At 40.1% G+C, this 17642-nt stretch overlaps 1 protein-coding gene across 3 annotated transcripts in view; it reads left to right on the top strand.

Moving 5' to 3' along the window:
• The window catches only part of TBC1D5 (TBC1 domain family member 5), a 370039-nt gene extending 355971 nt beyond the window's left edge, over positions 1 to 14068 (top strand). For all 3 annotated transcript variants that reach the window (XM_020807289.3, XM_020807270.3, XM_078377254.1), the window contains 2 exons: positions 2217 to 2393; positions 10655 to 14068. In XM_020807289.3, coding sequence (XP_020662948.3) covers positions 2217 to 2393; positions 10655 to 10945 — 468 coding nt within the window. In that variant the 3' untranslated portion in view covers positions 10946 to 14068. The remainder of the gene's footprint in view (positions 1 to 2216; positions 2394 to 10654) is intronic.
• Positions 14069 to 17642: the final 3574 nt, after the last annotated feature.

The following is a 17642-nucleotide window of genomic DNA, read 5'->3' as shown; positions in this document are numbered from 1 at the left end:
AATACCATAGGAACCAGACTTGGCCTCCATGATGTGCTGGGGGGGAGTAGGGGAAGAGCTACTACGTTGATCCCCCTGGAACTCTCTGTGTTCGTTGACCACCTCAGTCATGGTTTCTGACTAAACTGCCTTTGCAGGTGGAATTAAGAGACACAGAGTTATTCAAGCTCCACTCCTACCCACAATCTAGATACTGAAAGTAGTGGTAGATGATTTTTGTCCATCCCCATGGTTAATAATTATGACATACCGCAGGGCTGTGTTCTGTTCCCATGCTATTTTACATGAAACTACTGGATGAGGTAATGAGGAGTTTAGCATTTGAGTGCCATCCGTATGCTGATGATGTTCAGCTCTGTTTCTCATTGTCATCAGAGCTGGATGACAGATTACAAATGCTGGGACCAGCATTTGGACACTGTAATGGTTTTTAAAAGGGCTATCAGATTTAAGCAAAATCCTGAAAAGACCAAGGCTCTGTATGGTAGGTAATTCATAAATTTTGGAATTGGATAAGCAACTTGTTCCACACAAGCATAGATGTGCACACACCATAGAAACAGGTGTATAGCTTGAGAGTCTACTTCCTGGACTCATCTTTATCACTGGATATTTCAAATAGTTTAGGTGAGTAATGTGATTTGAAGAGGGTCCACAGCTCAGCAGAAGGAGCTAAAGCTTGATGGAAGAGCACCTGCTTTGCTTCAACCCTTGGCTTTTCCATTGTTTCCAGTCATTGTCAACAAACTTGCCTTTTCTGGAATGATGATCGGCATCAGGATTTGACTCTTGTGGTAGTCCTGGCCTGACCACCAACATCATTGACCTCATTTTGGCAATGTGTTAAAATTTAACTCTTCACCTGAACATTTAACATTAATGACCATGCCTTAGTTTTTGGTCTGTTGAATTTCATTTCTATCTTGATCTTGTTGAATTGTTTTAAATTGTTGGTTTTAGATTATTACATTGATAGTACCTCACTTTGAGATCTTCAGATATAAGACAAACATAAATATTTTAATTAATTAATCTAAAAACAGTGCGGAGGGAATTTCATCCTCCATGGATCTACTCATGTTAGAACTACCCTGCAATTCTAGCTAAAGTGGCCTCCCTATACCAGGCCTTGACACTCAGATTTTAACAACTAGTTGCCTTTTGGAATACATGAAGGGCTCCTAACAGCCACTGTTCATTCTCGTTGTTCTTACAACCTGAGACAGCAAAATTCTTTTGAGAACCATGTGAGAACCTTGGCAACCACTTGTCTCTCCAGATGCTGCTTTCTCTCATATGCACCCCCACACTTTTGATGTTAGTCCACACTAACACCATCAGAATTATAATGTATAACACTATCAACAATCATATCACCCATATGAACCCAGAACTTCCATCTATATCGCCAACCATGAGGGGGGGAAATTAATAAAACTAAATTGTATCCTGTGGCGCTCGAGAGAAGGCCCAGTAACACAGACACAATCAGGTTGTCATGTAAAAAATCCATCCTGGCTCCTGTGAAAGAAAATAACATGAGTTCATGACATCGCAACAGGGGAAGTGAACAAATCATGGGCCTGGTTTCTGCCAGTCTAGGGATACTTTGGGCTTGCACAGCCTCACTTGGAATCTCATCTCATGAGATCTCACAGGAGCTGTGACTTGCTGTTCTCCCTTGAGCTTTGCATAGCCTGGAGCCCTGTAGTGATTTGAGCAACAGGGTCCCTTTCCCCACTGCCCCAGCAACAAGCTCTTCTCCTAGAGCACCCAACTACCAATGAGAGATGAAGTGGGGCATTTAGTGATTCATACTGTGTCTTCCTAATATTCTGATGTAGTTAGAAGAACACATACTGTGTATGTTTCCAGTTAGTATATTAGTTGCGACCTGTGTCTGTTCTCTTACGTTTGTTGAGTTCTTTGTGGAATGGTAAGCTGGACCAGACCAGGAAAATGCTGAGATCAATACATTGTAACATGTATTGAAAGTAGGAGCAGGGAAATGTTTTCTTTTAAATACGCTCCCTATACCTTTTTCACTCTTGACAAGAGGTTCAGTCATGCCCTAATAGTTTTATTCAGAAGCACAGTTGTCCTTTCTGTAAATTTCATGAGCAAGTCAAGTAACCAGAGAATTAGTGAAAGATGTCAGAGTGTGCCTAAAGAATGCTTCTCCTCTTCTCCCCTCCCCGCCACCTCTTTATAAACAGATCAAGGATATTCTGAAAGGTTCCCTACGTTTTAATCAGAGTCAGTTGGAGGCAGAGGAAAATGAACAAATCACAATCGAAGATGATCACTACTGTTCCTACAATCAGAACAAGGAGCCAAGTGAAACCCTGAAAGATCCTTCAGTCGCAAAACAATGCATCCCTCCAAGGAAACAGGTAAAGGTCAGACTTGAGCAGTCCTGTGCAAATTTACTGGCAAGCATGTCCCACTGAGTTCAGTGGAACCTCCTCCCAAATAACTTGGCAGTGAACTACACAATGGTTATTTTCACAGCAACAGCGATCAGTGTCTTTGCTTTAAAGAGCTTGCACTAAAACAAAGCACTTCCCTTTATCCAATCTTCTTTAGAATTTTAATTTCTCTGTTAAAGTTTCTCATCCTCCATTAAGCCATTTCTCTTACACACTTGTCTTTGACCCAACCATCTTATTCTAATTGCAGAATAACCTATTGGCTTTCAAAAAAGAATCATCAAATAAGGTGGCTATGTTGCTTCCAAATTTCCATGTCTAAGTTTAAATACAAATTGTCTGACATATAACACGAGAGATACATCTGCAATGGAAACAAAGCTCCCCCCACCCTTAATATCGCTGGACTCTTCTCATTAGCTCTGTCTTCTAGAGCATGATTGTGCAACAGCAGTGGATCAACTTCAGTCCTCTAATACGTCCATTGCCGCCTTTTTGAACTACCCCTCCTTTTCACCTTTCTCAACAAATCAGTACAGTGACCTTCCTTTTTGTAAAAGATAATGTCCAGGATCCTATAGGTGTTTATGTGCTATTTCCATAACTAGCCACAGCTGATTGATAAAGTGCAGGTATGCACTTCGGTCATATGCCTGGTTACATGTCTGACTGTGCACGTAAGATATACCCTCACACTTTATCAAATAGACACAGTTAAGCAGAGCTAATTATACAAACACCATTAGGATTCCAGACAAAGTAAATAACTATGCCTGCCTTCATTATGACCAGTGGTTGCATTAGGTTCTTTTTTTAATAGTTGTCGAGAATTCTGTGTCAAAGCTGAGTTCTTGAGCAATTTGTATTCATTTCAAGGCTTATACAATAAAAGTTCCCAATAGATTTTGCCAATGATAAAGAAGCTCATAGATGTTATGATGTTTGATATTGACATTGTGCTGCTATTATTAGGAGACACTGTTTTCACTTTAAAATATTTTCTTAAATACAGGGAGATTCCTATCACTGGGAAGCCCTGGATTTTATTTGTTTCTCTGAATTGTATTTTAATTAAAAAGTTAACACAGGGAACACCTCAAATATTTCTTCCCTATTTGATTTGACAATAAACATGACCAAGAAAATAAACATATAGGATTGGCCAATACTTCCTACTGCAGCATTAGTGTTTTACTGATGCTACCCCTCCAGTCCGCTTTAGTTTTCTTTATATAAGTTGTTTTTTCATGTTCAAGGACTACAGTTTGGTCTCATATCGAACAGTTTTCCTCTTGGACCCATTTAGCCCTGGACTGTTGTTGAAACTACGTATGAGTCTGAGAGACAGGCAGTAACCTGACATCTAATTAAGCAGATGTCCTAGTTAATGTACTTCTCTAGACTTTTCAGATTTTGCTACATTAAAATATTTGCTTGGATCTGAAAAAAATATGCATCAGATATATATTTTTCTCTTTAATTTGGATGACCTCCTTAATGATGTAGTGTCTGCTTATTTTATAAATAGATGGCAAGCTTATTTTAAAGGCCAGAGGCTCCCAATTTTTCCAGTAGATTATTAATGCAAGAATTGTACCCTTTGATATGCCTATTTGGCCATTTATAATAAGATACCTCCCTCCTGGATGCACACTTAATTGTGGAGGGGAGGTTTGAGTGTGTCAGGAAAGCTGACAGAAAAGCCACCAGGAGGCATTCCCATTTAAAAAAATTGGGGGGGGGGGGGAGAAAACAAAAAGAAAGAAAAACCTCAGTGGATGACTGAAGAAAACTTAAAATTGTGATGGACAAATGAGAAGCAAAGGAAATGAGGTCAGAATCCAAAATGCAGCGCTTTCAGCTACTGACATATAGAGACATTAATTGAAATATATAGAGAACAACAGAGGAAAAACAAGAGATCTTTTCCATAAAATCCGAAAAATCAAAAGATTTTAAACCTAGATTGGGGATCCTGAAAGATCAACACGGGAACGTATTATTTGACTAGCGTAAGTACAGATGAAATTGAACCAATATACAGTACTAAAGAACTATGCAGAAGAGATACAAGGATAAGAGAGTTCCTTCAAAGAACACTTCTGTGGTGAAGAGCCTGCAATTTTAAAAAGGTGAAAGCCACTTTCAAAGCTCATGGAAGAAGTAAATCACCAGATGTATATGGGATACAAACAGAATTATTCCAAGCTATAGAAAATTATAGTTAGGATCTATCAAAATCCTATCAGGAATATTCCAACAAATATTTAGATGAAAGTGAGTATCAAGAGTGCTACAGTATTCCTGGTTTCTATGTATATATGTGAAAGCTGCTCAGTGAAAAAAACTGATAGGAAAGACATTGATAAATTTGAAATACCTGCTGAAGGACAACTTTATGGATACCATGGAGCATCTGAAAGACAAACAGCAGCATGCTAGATCAAATAAAACATGAATTTTCTGAATTAGCAAAAAGGAAAAATTGAGGCTTTTATATTTTGGAAACATCATAAGAAGATAAGAGCCACTGGAAAAGACAATAATGCTGAGAAAAGTTGAAGACAACAGGAAAAAGTAAGACCAAGTAAAAGATGAATTGATTCAAAGGAATCATAGCCTTCAGTCTCCGAGAGCTGAGCATTGCTATGGATGATTAGGGATGGAATTTTTTTTATTTCTTGGACTACAAAGCCTATAATCCTCATTCTGGAAATTCTATCTGACTTGCTATGTGTTGTCAAGTTGTAACCGACTTATAGCAACCCTAATACAGTTTTCGAGATAAGTGAGTTCAAGCGTTTTTGTACCAGATGAGCCACATATAAGTCTCTGTAAGGTGTACGTAAGTCACGTAGAACTTCTAGAATGGGGAATTGCCATCCCTATTGATGACAGGACCTTTGTGGGGAGTGGGGTACTAATTCATAGAGTTGCCAAGTCAGAAGCAGCTTGATGGCATATAACGAAAACAAAAAATTAAAGTATACTAGCTTCTTAGTAATAACTGTAGTTTTAATTGGCTGAAAACAAGAGTAAAATATAAATTTAAGGATGGCAGCTTGGTACTTTTATTATGCACGATCATGGTTTTGTTTTTAGTGTATCTAATTTTGATAAAGAAAAGCCAAAGGGTCCCATCAGCTATTAATATGCTTATTACACTGTAAAAATTTAATGCCTGTGGAACACAAATTATTATCACAGAGCAAAAAAAAAACTTAACTCAGTGAAGCAGATGAAAGCATACATTTTGCATTCGTTAGAGACAACAAATCTGTCTCATCCATCATAGTAGTTGTGCAGAACTATATAGAGGCTGAGATCATTAGTGCTAAAGTGTTCACTGATAAAATAGGTGGGTTTGACTATGAGAAGCTCTTAGAGGTTTGATGAGAATTGGCTTCACTAAAAAAGTTAAGCCAAAGCACAACAAAATCGAAGGCATGTTATGCTCATATACAAGAGGCCCAATATAATGGGAACAGTAATGATATAGAAGTGAAATGTAATAAACATTTGCATAGGGTTTGTGGGTGATGATTCTTTCTCTTTTGCAAGATTTGTAGCTGATTGGATAGAGGCTCCAGTGCCACTTCTCACCCACATTATAGAGAAATGTATGTCTTCATCACTAAGAATGTACTGTGGATTGTGAGTGCAAGCACACACCAGGACCCAAGCATGAGTGTGGGAGGTGGGATGAAAGACAGACACCCACTTTACCAGGCACGGGGATCAAGAGGATTCCAGCTGCAAGTTCTTTACTATGAGTTCATACCAATAGGTCACACCTGGGGGTGTTTAAGTCCTGTATCCCTGCAAGCTAAGCCTTCAAGCATAATGAAAGGAAGAGCATGCAACAGAAATAACTCTGCAGCTAAAAATCCAGTATGGATATATGGAGCTTGTGGACAAAAATAAGTATCTTGTAATTTGATTGAATGAATGGTGCATCACAACCACACAAAGTTAGAAGGTGAGTACATGAGCATTTAGCCCACTGTTTGGTTAACTGCAAGGAAAGGGTGGTTTGCCAGACAACATATTTGCTAGAGCAAATCAACCTACTCTCAGAGTGTTCCTATCCACTCCTTTCTGAGTCCCTGTCAGAGGCTACTCTTTTTTAGGTGCAGGTGGTATCGCTCCATATAGGGTAATTTCCAGGATAGGCGATTGCTGGGATAGATTATAGCTTCCTGCTTTTAATTTTTCAGCTGGTTTTAGTTTCCCAATATCATTATTGGCTTAAACAAATAGCTTAACTACATCATGATATTGAGAAATTAAAAACTTCCTTGCATCAACTGCCCCTTTGTGGAACAGAAGGAAGAAGCAAAGATTTTTTAAAAAATTAATTAGGGCAGCACTGATGAACTGTACCTTTTTGGGGGGGATTAAAAACTTAAAGCCTTCTCCCAGAAGAAAGAAGGGATAGGAGGGGACAAGAAGGGAGATGTTTTGTATTTGCTTCTTTTCTTTATAGCTTTTCTTAAAGGGTGCTGTTTGTTCTTCAAAATGTTAATAAAATGCTCAGTGAGAGAAATCTTGTTGGTGTTCTTAAGCACAGTTTTCAGTGCTGGCTGTGCAACCATCTCAGCTCCTGAGAACCATCAGGGTCAGAGGTCACTCTGCTCACCTGACAGGTCTGCTGGCAACAGCTCAGGATTAGTCTTGATTCCTCACCTTCAGAAACCTCAAGGGCAAAGAATGAAGGCTGGTAGTGGCTTCTTTTCCCCCCATCACACCCTTAAATGAGGTAGGCCAATAGAGTTACTTGAGGTGCAGATGCTCTGTGGTTGCAAAGATTGCACCACATGGCATACTGGATCTTTACCTGACCTGGAATGATCTTATTTAGCTCACATCAGCCCGCTTCAAATGAACCATTGTCTCCAAGCCCTCAGAATAGAGATAGCCTGCGGCAGCATTCTTTAGATGAGGGAAGTCATATGCAAACAAAAGGAAACAAAACAAAGAAAAAGAAAAGAAAAAAGTCACCCTTTAAATTGATCATATCCACAGTACAATGCTGTGCATCTTCACTTTTACTGTATGACATAGAGTTGTGGACTTTAACACACATCACTATAGAAAACATGGAAGCATTTGAAATAAGGATTTATCTGAGGATCCTTGGAATTTCTTGTACTGAGAAGGTAACCAAAGAAGCGGTACTGCAATGAATGAAGGCAGAAAAATCAGAAGACACATTGAAATTGTACTGTTTTACCTCTCTCATATCTGATCCAAGGAGCACCTTTCCTTCTTGACTACTCCACTACTTTTCACCCTTTATATATACAATATATCTGGTTGTTAATCACCCAGAATAGTGTGTGTCATAGACTTTTATAATGCCCAAGTAGTGCAAATCAAATAAGGTCAAAGCAAAAGTATAACAATAAATTAAACAATAAGAATGATAATAAAAAAATACAGGAATCAAATCAAGCATCATAGGGCGAAGAAACCAATATCAACCAATAACTGGATAGGCAGGACAAGTAGATGGGATCATCTGAGGATGCCATTCAAAGCCTCTGTAAAGAGCATCATTTTGAGCAACCTCTTAAAGGTCAGCAGGAAGGTGGCCAGTTGCAGCTTGGCCAGAAACCCATTCAAAAGCACAGGTGTCACAACCAATTTTTCTTGGATTTTTTGTTTGTTTGTTTGTTTTTGGCCTTCTTCCTTGTAGCAACCCAGCTGAACATGGCCTGAGAGGATCAGGTGACATGTGTCAATGTTCTTGGTGAGAGGCACTCTGACACGTAACAGGGCCCCAAACCATGGAGGACTTTATGAGTAAATGCCAAAACCTTGAACTGGATCTGGGATATCACAGGCGACCGTTGCAGGCAAGCCAGGACTGGGATTATGCGGTCACATTTACTCATAGACGTCACCAGCCTGGCAGCTGAATTCCAAACCTACTGCAGTCTCCAGGTCAGTCTCAAAGGAACCCCCATGTAGAGATCATTACAGTAGTCTATCTTGGTGCTGCCTACTAGTGCATGTAACAACGTCCTCAAGGCCCCTCATCTAGGTAGCGTTGGAGCTGAACAAAAAGCCTCAACTGATTAAAGGATAACCTGGACACGTCTGCAATCTGGGAATCCCATGAGAGAGCTGGATCCAGGAACACACCCAGATTCCAAAGTTGATCCCCAAGTGAGAGGATTATTCCTTCCAATCTAGGGAGACTACCCCCTAACCTATCAGAAGGATCCCCCAGGAGAAGGATCGACATCTTATCTAGGCTCAGCTTTAGCCTGTTAGCCCTAATCCGTTCCGGAACCAAGGCCAGACAGCGCTCAAGTATCTGGACAGCATCTACTGCAGAGAATGTAAATAAGAGCATACTGATGACAATACACTCCAAATCTCCAGATGACCTCCCCCAATGGATTTACATAGATGTTAAAAAGCATTGGGGGGATTGACAGCTTCTGAGGCACCCCACAATTGAGGTACCAGGGAATCGACAATTCTTCCCCAAGCTGCACTCTCTGGACACAACCCTCAAGGAAGGATAGGAGCCAGCAGAGCGCCAGGCCTCCAATCCCCACATCCAAGAATCTATCCAGGAGGATACCATGGTCAATGGTATCAAAAGTCTCTGAGAGATCCAAGATGACTCCTCCCTTGTTGGTCTCCCTTAAAAGGTCATTGTGCTGTGTGAGCAGTGCTGTCTTGGTATCATGCTGTGGCCTGAATCAGGAATGGAATGGATCAAGACAATTCTCTAGGAATGCCGGTAGCTGCTGCACCACCACCCACTCGATTACCTTGCCGATGAAGGATATATTGGCAACAGGCCTAAAGTTATTTAGGTTATCCTTTGCCAAACTTGACCATTTCAAGATGGGCCATATAATAGTTTCCTTTACACATGGGAGAAGGTAACCCTTTCTCAGTGAGGCATTGATGATGTTAATAGCCCAATCTACTGTAACTCCATTGGATGCTTGTATTAGCCATGATAGGCAAGTGTTGAGCAAGGAGGCAGCAGGTCTTCAGTGTACTAGCGCCTCGGGCACCTCTTCTGACATTACAGGCCGCAACTGAACCAAATGGGTATCATTGCCCATCTGCCTTGCACTCAACCAAGAGTAGGAGAAATTCCTTATATGAGTGTTCCACGACCACTACTACTCTTGAAAATATGCTCCCTTACCTGGACCCTCACAGTTCTGTGGATGATAAAGGAGAAGCTCAAACATTAACCCCCTTGGAAACTGGATTCCTGCTTAAAACATGCTATTTGGGAATGATTCTTTCTTTCCTGTAGGTGATATAAATAAGTTTCATCCTGCTAGGAGATATTCATCAGGAGAAACGTTCCAAGAAGCCAGATGGCACTAAATGTAAGACTGTTAACTTTCAAAGCCACTGGAAGTAGAATTCTGTCATATTCTGTTTATTCAGTAGCAGCGGCAGATGGGTGAAAACATGCTTCTTGTCAGTATGAGTTCTCCTAAACTGAAAACTGGCAGAAGAAGGAATGGAGGGAAATTTCACCACTGGAAATATCAGCAGTAGAAAAAGCTCAGCTATTGCAACGGATGCTGTAGGAAAATAGACATGTGAAATTCGTTTATGCAAACAGTGGCACATAAGCTTAGATTTTATATTTGAAACTAACTGTTCAGCGAAGTTATATTTCAGTATTTTCCTTGCCGTGCTATAGTTATCATCCACCATTATTAATGTGCTTTTCCCCTTCTCATTGTGAGTCACCAAGAGCACTTCACATTTGATATACTTCCTTCATAGAGATTATCTCCATGAAGAGAAACAAACCATGTGTCATTGTGTGAATAAAAAAAACACAGAGATCCTTGTGTGTTGGGAAGCCAGCAATACAGTTTTGGTGAGAGGATTACAAATGCCCTCAGACAGCTAAAGTCCTGTATATGTTTACCTTAAGGAAGGAACACCTTCCTTAAAGTAAACATGGAAGTGTGCAATTGTTCAACACTGTAAACCCATTCATCCTTTATGATCTGTAGGAAAGGCGCTGCTTAAAGAGCTCCCATCTAGGATCCCCTTTATATGTACCTTTACTGGCGTATACTTTTACAAGGGAGCCCTGGTGGTGGAGGCAGCGACGGCCACACCTGTAAAGGTATGTGCTTGCTGTGATGATGAATGTGTTAGACACCGTAGAAAGAAAAGAGGTTATTCCAACTATATTACTTATTCTAAGCTCTTCTACTTCACAGGTTCCTGGTGATCCAAACTCAGACAACAGGCGCACAGATGACTATATTCTAGTTTCCAAAGAAGATGAGGGAAACATTAATGTTGTTCCTGAACATGTGCAAACTGTGCCAACCTGCAAGGATGTGAGCACTGAGAGAGAGGCTTCATGCCATTCTTCTTTAGTCTTTTCTGATCCCCTGATGGGCTCCATATCCGCTTCTTCCAGTAACCTCAGTTCCAGCCCTGACGATGACAGCAGCAACAACAGCAAGGATTCTGAATTTACCATTGTTAGCCCCTTGGAAATTTAAGTAAGCCATTCAGAACATCTGTGGGGGCAGTTACAGAATGTCAGCATGTGCCTCTGATGCTCTACAGATCTGGAGAACTGATTCTGAAAGGGACTCAAGAGTCATACCTAATAAATATTCAAGTCAGAGCACAGACATGGAAAAGGTAATCCATGTCAGCCAGAAAATAAAGAGAGCACACATGCAAGGATTGCCTTTAAAATATCCTCGTGATAATATTGAGCTGTAATCTATGACAAAAGGTACAGTACTCATATTTTACTCTATAGACAGCTTCTTGGAATATTGAGGTAATAGTTTATAGCCTCTTCCCTTGTAGAATAACATGTTAACCTATAATCTCATGGATTAACAAGTGATGTCCTCACTTGTGAAGGAAACAAAGGAAAAATCATAATCATTTCAAATTCTGGCAAGAAAAAGTAAATACTCCTCATAAAATGCAATTTAAGGCAAAATGAGAGTTCCCAAGTAAGGGAGTAGAAATTAAATGTGTATTAAATTATCTGAAACACATACTGAAGTCCTCTTTAGATATAAACCCATTTGTATCATATCTGCTTGAAGTTTTCTTTTATAGCATTGTCTGGAATATATTTTTGTAGCTATTTCAGGACCTTCACTGTATTCCTCAGGCCCAAGAACAAAGTTCATTGTGGGTCGTCATGCTCCAGTATTCTTCAACCATGTAAAAATAGTTGGCTGAAATTAATTTGTTAATTTAAGTTTACTCCCTTTAAATACACACGGTCTGCTTCACTACATTATTACCACCAGAGGCAGTAAGATTTTGAGTGCTTTTAGTCTCTACAATGACCCTGAAGAGCAAATTTATCTGACAGTTTTGGAGTAGGCTAAAATATTTTTGGAACCAGCTTGTTCTGTGACTGCGATAAGAGGAGAAACCAAGGAGAATTTATTGGTCAGTGTCCAGAACTAACACACAGTAAATCATGCTAATGGAGTAGTGCTTATATTCCTTTATAGCTTTTAGAGTCTAAAAATTTGAGGTGGTTTTTGCCCTGAATCTCCATCCAGCATCTTCAATTTAAGAAGTGATACCTCCATGGAAAAGCTGCAGTTGTGGGCTTTACTCCCTTCTAACTCTCTCTGTATAGCATTGCCCGAGATTTCACTGACTAATTTCCCACATCCCAGAGATGAATTTGGCTTAGTGAAACTAAGTCACTGGTCAAGGTGGGATCTTTCATTTCATCGTGGCCTATTTAGCAGTTTATCTTTCAGATAGCTAGCTATAATAGTTTGAGTGGAATTGTTCATTTGTTCATTTTTGTTTTGTTTTACAAAGGTTGTTTAACTTCTTTATCTTTAGAACCATTGGTTATGATGACAAGAAAGTCACTAGAATTAACAACACAAACTATACCCCCTCCCCGGTTCTGCAGAAAGATACTGGTGAAATATGTTTTCAGTGCTTTATTTATGAGTAATAGACTCTATTTGTCTATTGTACATTCATTTTATTCAATCAGCGCAGTGTAGTCAGAACCAGATAATGCAGTGGCACAATAAATGCTAGGGCAGGAAAATATGGACAATAATGAATAGCAATTGTAGCTCACATTAAGAATTCTAGCCATCCATCTGCTGCCTGAGTCATGCTAAATCAGACTGCAACCTAACCCCAAAGCATCAGTGCATCTGTTGAGGGCATTATTCCAGCAACTTTGTGGGCAACAGAGGTGGTGATTTTGGAGGAAGTGGGGAATAGCAAATTAGCAGCTATATTTTAAATCAAAACAAATAAGTCTGTGGAGTGATTTGACTACCCAAGAATTTCAGTTGATGTTTTAGTATAATATATATTTTTGTTAGGTCTCTATCCATACATGTCCTGGGCAGAAAGCCAAAAATATGGTGGCTGGTTCACAGCTATGTGTCCAGAGACTCTTGATTAATTCTTCACAAGAATATGTTCTTCTGTCTTGTGGAAGTGTTGGGTAATACTAAGAGTTTACGTAAAGAGCTTAACAGCATATAAAGCTGGGGGAGGTGGCAGAGAAGAGCCACATGACTATTGATCTGGATGAAAGACATAAAATGTATTGTAGCTATGCAAGGCATCTGTGCCAGCTTAAACCTAGCATTCCTTCTCATTTAAACTCCCTCTGTAAAGCACCTCAGAATTCAGCCTTATGTTCAGCATGCAGGTTTATTTAATTTCCTTGAATTTGCAAGGACAATAAGAGAGGATTAAACAGATGGTGATTCATTTTTTGATCCTTTAAACATGGCTAACCTTACTTCTCTCTGCTTAGATTTGTTGCTGTTTTGACACAGAGAAAAGTGTCCATTGGAACAAACTGTCATTTAAAACCAAATAAGAGTGGAATTGGAGAGTGACAGATCAGTTTTCACTTTATAGGGAGAAGATTGCTGTTTTGTAATTTTTTATTTTTTTACTTTTATGATTGGTTGTTGCTGTCTTCCTGATTCAGGGATCATCTTTTTTTTCTTGTCATAATTGTTTTAGTGCCATAAAGCACTGCAATTCTGAAATGCATTTTTGTTGTTGTTGAAACCATGCTTTTTTCCCCAACGTTTTGCTATAATTTTAGTATATGTCTACTATTTCCTTGATGGAAAGAAGAAATCTGAATTATATGAGTCAAATTTGGTGATACTGTGTTTTAGCGTATCCCAGCTAGATACTGGAGTTTACTTCTTTGGTAATGCTGGAAGTATATGGGATTGAATAAACATAAAACTAAACACACTAAATCATAACCCCATATTGCCTTATATTACGATTACTGGAAGGGACCTCCCACTTTATCAGTTCATTCTGTCTTCTAAAGACAACCTTGTAATATAGTCCATGGATAATAATCTGATCAAATTAATATGCAGTATAAAAGGCTGATGATTACTATTAATAAGTGGGACTCCAAATCTCAAGCAACTGCAGACTCATTTGTTGTTCTTGCATCTGTACCATATGACTAATTCAGGTCTATTGCATGCAATGTCCATCATGTTACTGCAGAATGGTGACTGATAACCATATAGATGACTGGATGTTCATTTTTAGTTGTGAAAATTTGTATCTTTCCTCTATACGAATGTCTGGCATACTTTATTAAAGAAAGAACTAACATGCAATCTCTTTAAGTCTTCTGGGTTTTTATTGCAAAGCAGAGGATTACCCTATCTCCTCTCTGTGTTATAAAAACTGCCCCCCTTTCTCTGATTAAGAATTTAGTTTGTTAAAAGATTATGAAAATTAAATGTGATCTAGTACAACCAAGATATTAAACTTCATGAAAGCAATACCCCCAGGTGTACCTGTGAGCCAATAATTACATAGATAAAAAAAGAGAGAAAGATGCATGAAAAATTAGGAAGGCAGAACAGACAATCCCCAATTGATAACAAGTTACACAAATGGAGATTCCCTCCTTCTCATTGCAAAGCCAATGTGTAGAATAGCAAAAATACTAATAATGTTAACACCCTTTTGTAAGGGTGCCAAAGAAGACAAATGGCTATATCTCAACTAATGCTTGAACCAAAGCTGCACATTGTGTTGTAAGTGCCAGTAAACTGAATAAATAAAACCTCCAAGAAAGATAGCGGTGATGCAATCAGTGGCAGCAGGCAGAACAATCCAACTTTTGCAGCTTTGCCATTGGAAATAAACAAGAATGTGCCATCAACTGCTCTTAAATGATGTAAACTAATACTTTGAACAATATACATAATTCAGTTATTTCTTTTGTCTTAGAGGTTTGTTTTAATTACTATGTCTGTAGTTGTACACAGATATTGACCAGATGATGTCCCCAAATTTTCCTCACAAAATGATCTTTCAGTCCCCTTTGAAAATGTGGTTAAGAATTTAGATTAGGCATCCTTCAGTCTCAAGAGACTATGGTAAGGTGTTCTGTATGGAGGGCTTGGAATAGCATCTAGTGTGGCTGAGGAGACCAATTCGAGAGTGACAGTCCCTTCCACACTGAAGACAAATACAATCTGTCCTCAGTCCAGCTCCCTGATTTTGCTGGTTTCTTGTCTGCCTCAGCCTGCTGGACATGGGTCTCTTCAGACTGGGAGAGGCCATGATGCACCGCCTGCCTCCAGGCTGAACACTCAGATGTCAAGGTTTCCCATCTGTTCAAGTCCATTCCTAAGGCCTTCAGATCCCGCTTACAGATATCCTTGTATTGCAGCTGTGGTCTCCCTCTGGGGCATTTTCCCTGCACTAATTCTCCTTACAGGAGATCTTTTGGAATCCAACCATCAGCCATTCTCACAACATGCCCAAGCCAATGTAGACATCACTGTTTCAGTAATGTATACCTGCTAAAAATTCCAGCTCAGTCTAGGACTACTCTATTTGGAACTTTGTCCTGCCAGGTGATACCAAAAATGCGTCAGAAACAACACATATGGAACGTGTTCAGCTTCGTCTCCTGCTGTACACAAAGGGTCCAGGGCTCACTGCAGTACAGGAGTGTGCTCAGGACACAGGCTCTATAGACCTGGATCTTGGTATATGCCGTCAGCTTCTTACTGAGCCATACTCTCTTTGTGAGTCTAGAGAACATGGTAGCTGCTTTGCCAGTGCGTTTATCCAGCTCGACATCTAGGGAAAGGGTGTCAGAGATGGTTGAGCCAAGGTACACAAAGTCATCAACAACCTCCAATTCTTGCATGGAGATGGTAAAAGAGGGAGGTGAGTCCACACCCTGGCCCATGACTTGTGTTTTCTTCAGGCTGATTGTTAGTCCAAAGTCTTGGCAGGCCTTGCTAAAACAAGTCACGAGTTGTTGGAGGTCTTCAGCAGAATGGGCAACAATGGCTGCATCATCAGCGAAGAGGAAGTCCCACGTGCATTTCAGTTGGACTTTGGTCATCGCTTTCAGTCTAGCTAGAGAGATTAAAGAAATTTCCATCTGATCTAGTCCGGAGATAGACACCTTCTGTTGCAGTTCCAAATGCGTGTTTCAGCGTAACAGCAAAAAATATCCCAAACATGGTTGCCATGAGGACACAGCCCTGTTTCACTCCGCTTCGGATGTCAAAGGGATCTGATTTTGAACCATCAAAAACTACAGTGCCCTTCATTTCCTCATGAAAGGACCTGATGATGTTAAGGAGTCGAGGTGGACATCCAATCTTGGGAAGTATTTTAAAAAGGCTGTCCCTGCTAACCAAATCAAAGGCCTTTGTGAGATCTATGAAGGACACAAAGAGTGGCTGTCATTGTTCCCTACATTTCTCCTGCAACTGTCTGAAGGAGAATACCATGTCAGTGGTGGATCTATTAGCTCGAAATCCACACTGTGATTCTGGATAGACTCTGTCTGCAAGCACCTGGAGCCTCTTCAGCACAACATGGGCAAGCAGCTTCCCTACAATGCTGAGAAGAGAGATGCCACGGTAGTTATTGCAGTCGCCCCTGTCTCCTTTGTTCTTGTATAATGTGACGATGTTTGCATCCTTCATTTCATGTGGTACTCCACCTTCCCTCCAGCAAAGACAAAAGATTTCATACAGCTCGGTGGTGATGATCTCTTTACAGCACTTCAACACTTCAACGGGGATGTTATCCTTCCCAGGTGCCTTTCCGGAGGCGAGGGAATCCAAGGCCGCTTTTTTTCTGCTAAAGTTGGTTCACTGTCCAACTTTTCCAAGACAGGCAGGCACTCAATGTTATTTAATGCCTCTTCAGTTACTACATTCTCTCTGGAATATAGCTCAGAATAGTGCTGCATCCAGCATTTCATCTGTAGCAGACTTCAGGGGAGCAGATTTCTTCTGTATTGGACCTAAAGCCTGCTTGATACCATCATAAATTCCCTTGATGTTACCTGTGTCTGCTGCTATCAGTATCTGAGAGCAGAGCTGAAGCCAATAATAGTTGGAGCATCTTCTGGCAGCCTATTGGACTTTGCTATGAGCAGTTCAAAGAGCTTGCAATTTGTACTCACTAGGACAGACTTGGTATGCTGCTAGAGCTCTCCTCTTATCCTCAATGGCTGGCATCAACTCTAAATGCGCTTCAAACCAGTCTGCCGTATTTTTGGTCTTCTTGCCAAATGTGGACAAGGAGGTGTTATAAATAGCATTCTTGAAATGTTCCTGTCGTTCAGGTGCATTTGCATCAGCCGGGCCTGGAAAGGTTTCCTCAAGCACTTGGGGAAATTCCTCCACTTCTTCATAGTGGCCTCTGTGAATGGGTAATGTCCATGCCTGTGCTGACGATCTCGGAAGATTACCCATATGTGTGAATTCACAGAGGACCACTCAAAGAACTACGGTTACGGGTAAGTAATCCTCTTTTTTTATCACAAGTCTTGCTGATGTCGATACATAGCCTTTCTTCCATTTTTTTGTGATACAATCTCTTTGTTCACAGTTTTACTGTACTACACACCAGGGAGTGATCAGTATTGCTATCAGCACTCTGGTAGCTGTGTGTGATCGTAATACTAGGAAGGTTAGAACATCTAGTGAGGATCAAATCGAGCTGATGCCAATGCTTCGATCTTGGATGTCTCCAGGAAACTCTGTGTTGAAGCTTCGTATTAAAGAATGTGTTGCTGACACAAAGACCATAGTAATAGCAAAACTCCAGCAAGCGCTGGCCATTTTATTAGAAATTTGTTGACTTTCCTCTGATTTCTTACATATTGTGCCTTTCTTTCATGGATTTTATTTCTTTTTATCTGCT

This window comes from Pogona vitticeps, chromosome 6 (genome assembly GCF_051106095.1).
Source record: "Pogona vitticeps strain Pit_001003342236 chromosome 6, PviZW2.1, whole genome shotgun sequence".
Taxonomy (NCBI): domain Eukaryota; kingdom Metazoa; phylum Chordata; class Lepidosauria; order Squamata; family Agamidae; genus Pogona; species Pogona vitticeps.
This window is presented reverse-complemented; position numbering and strand designations above follow the sequence as displayed.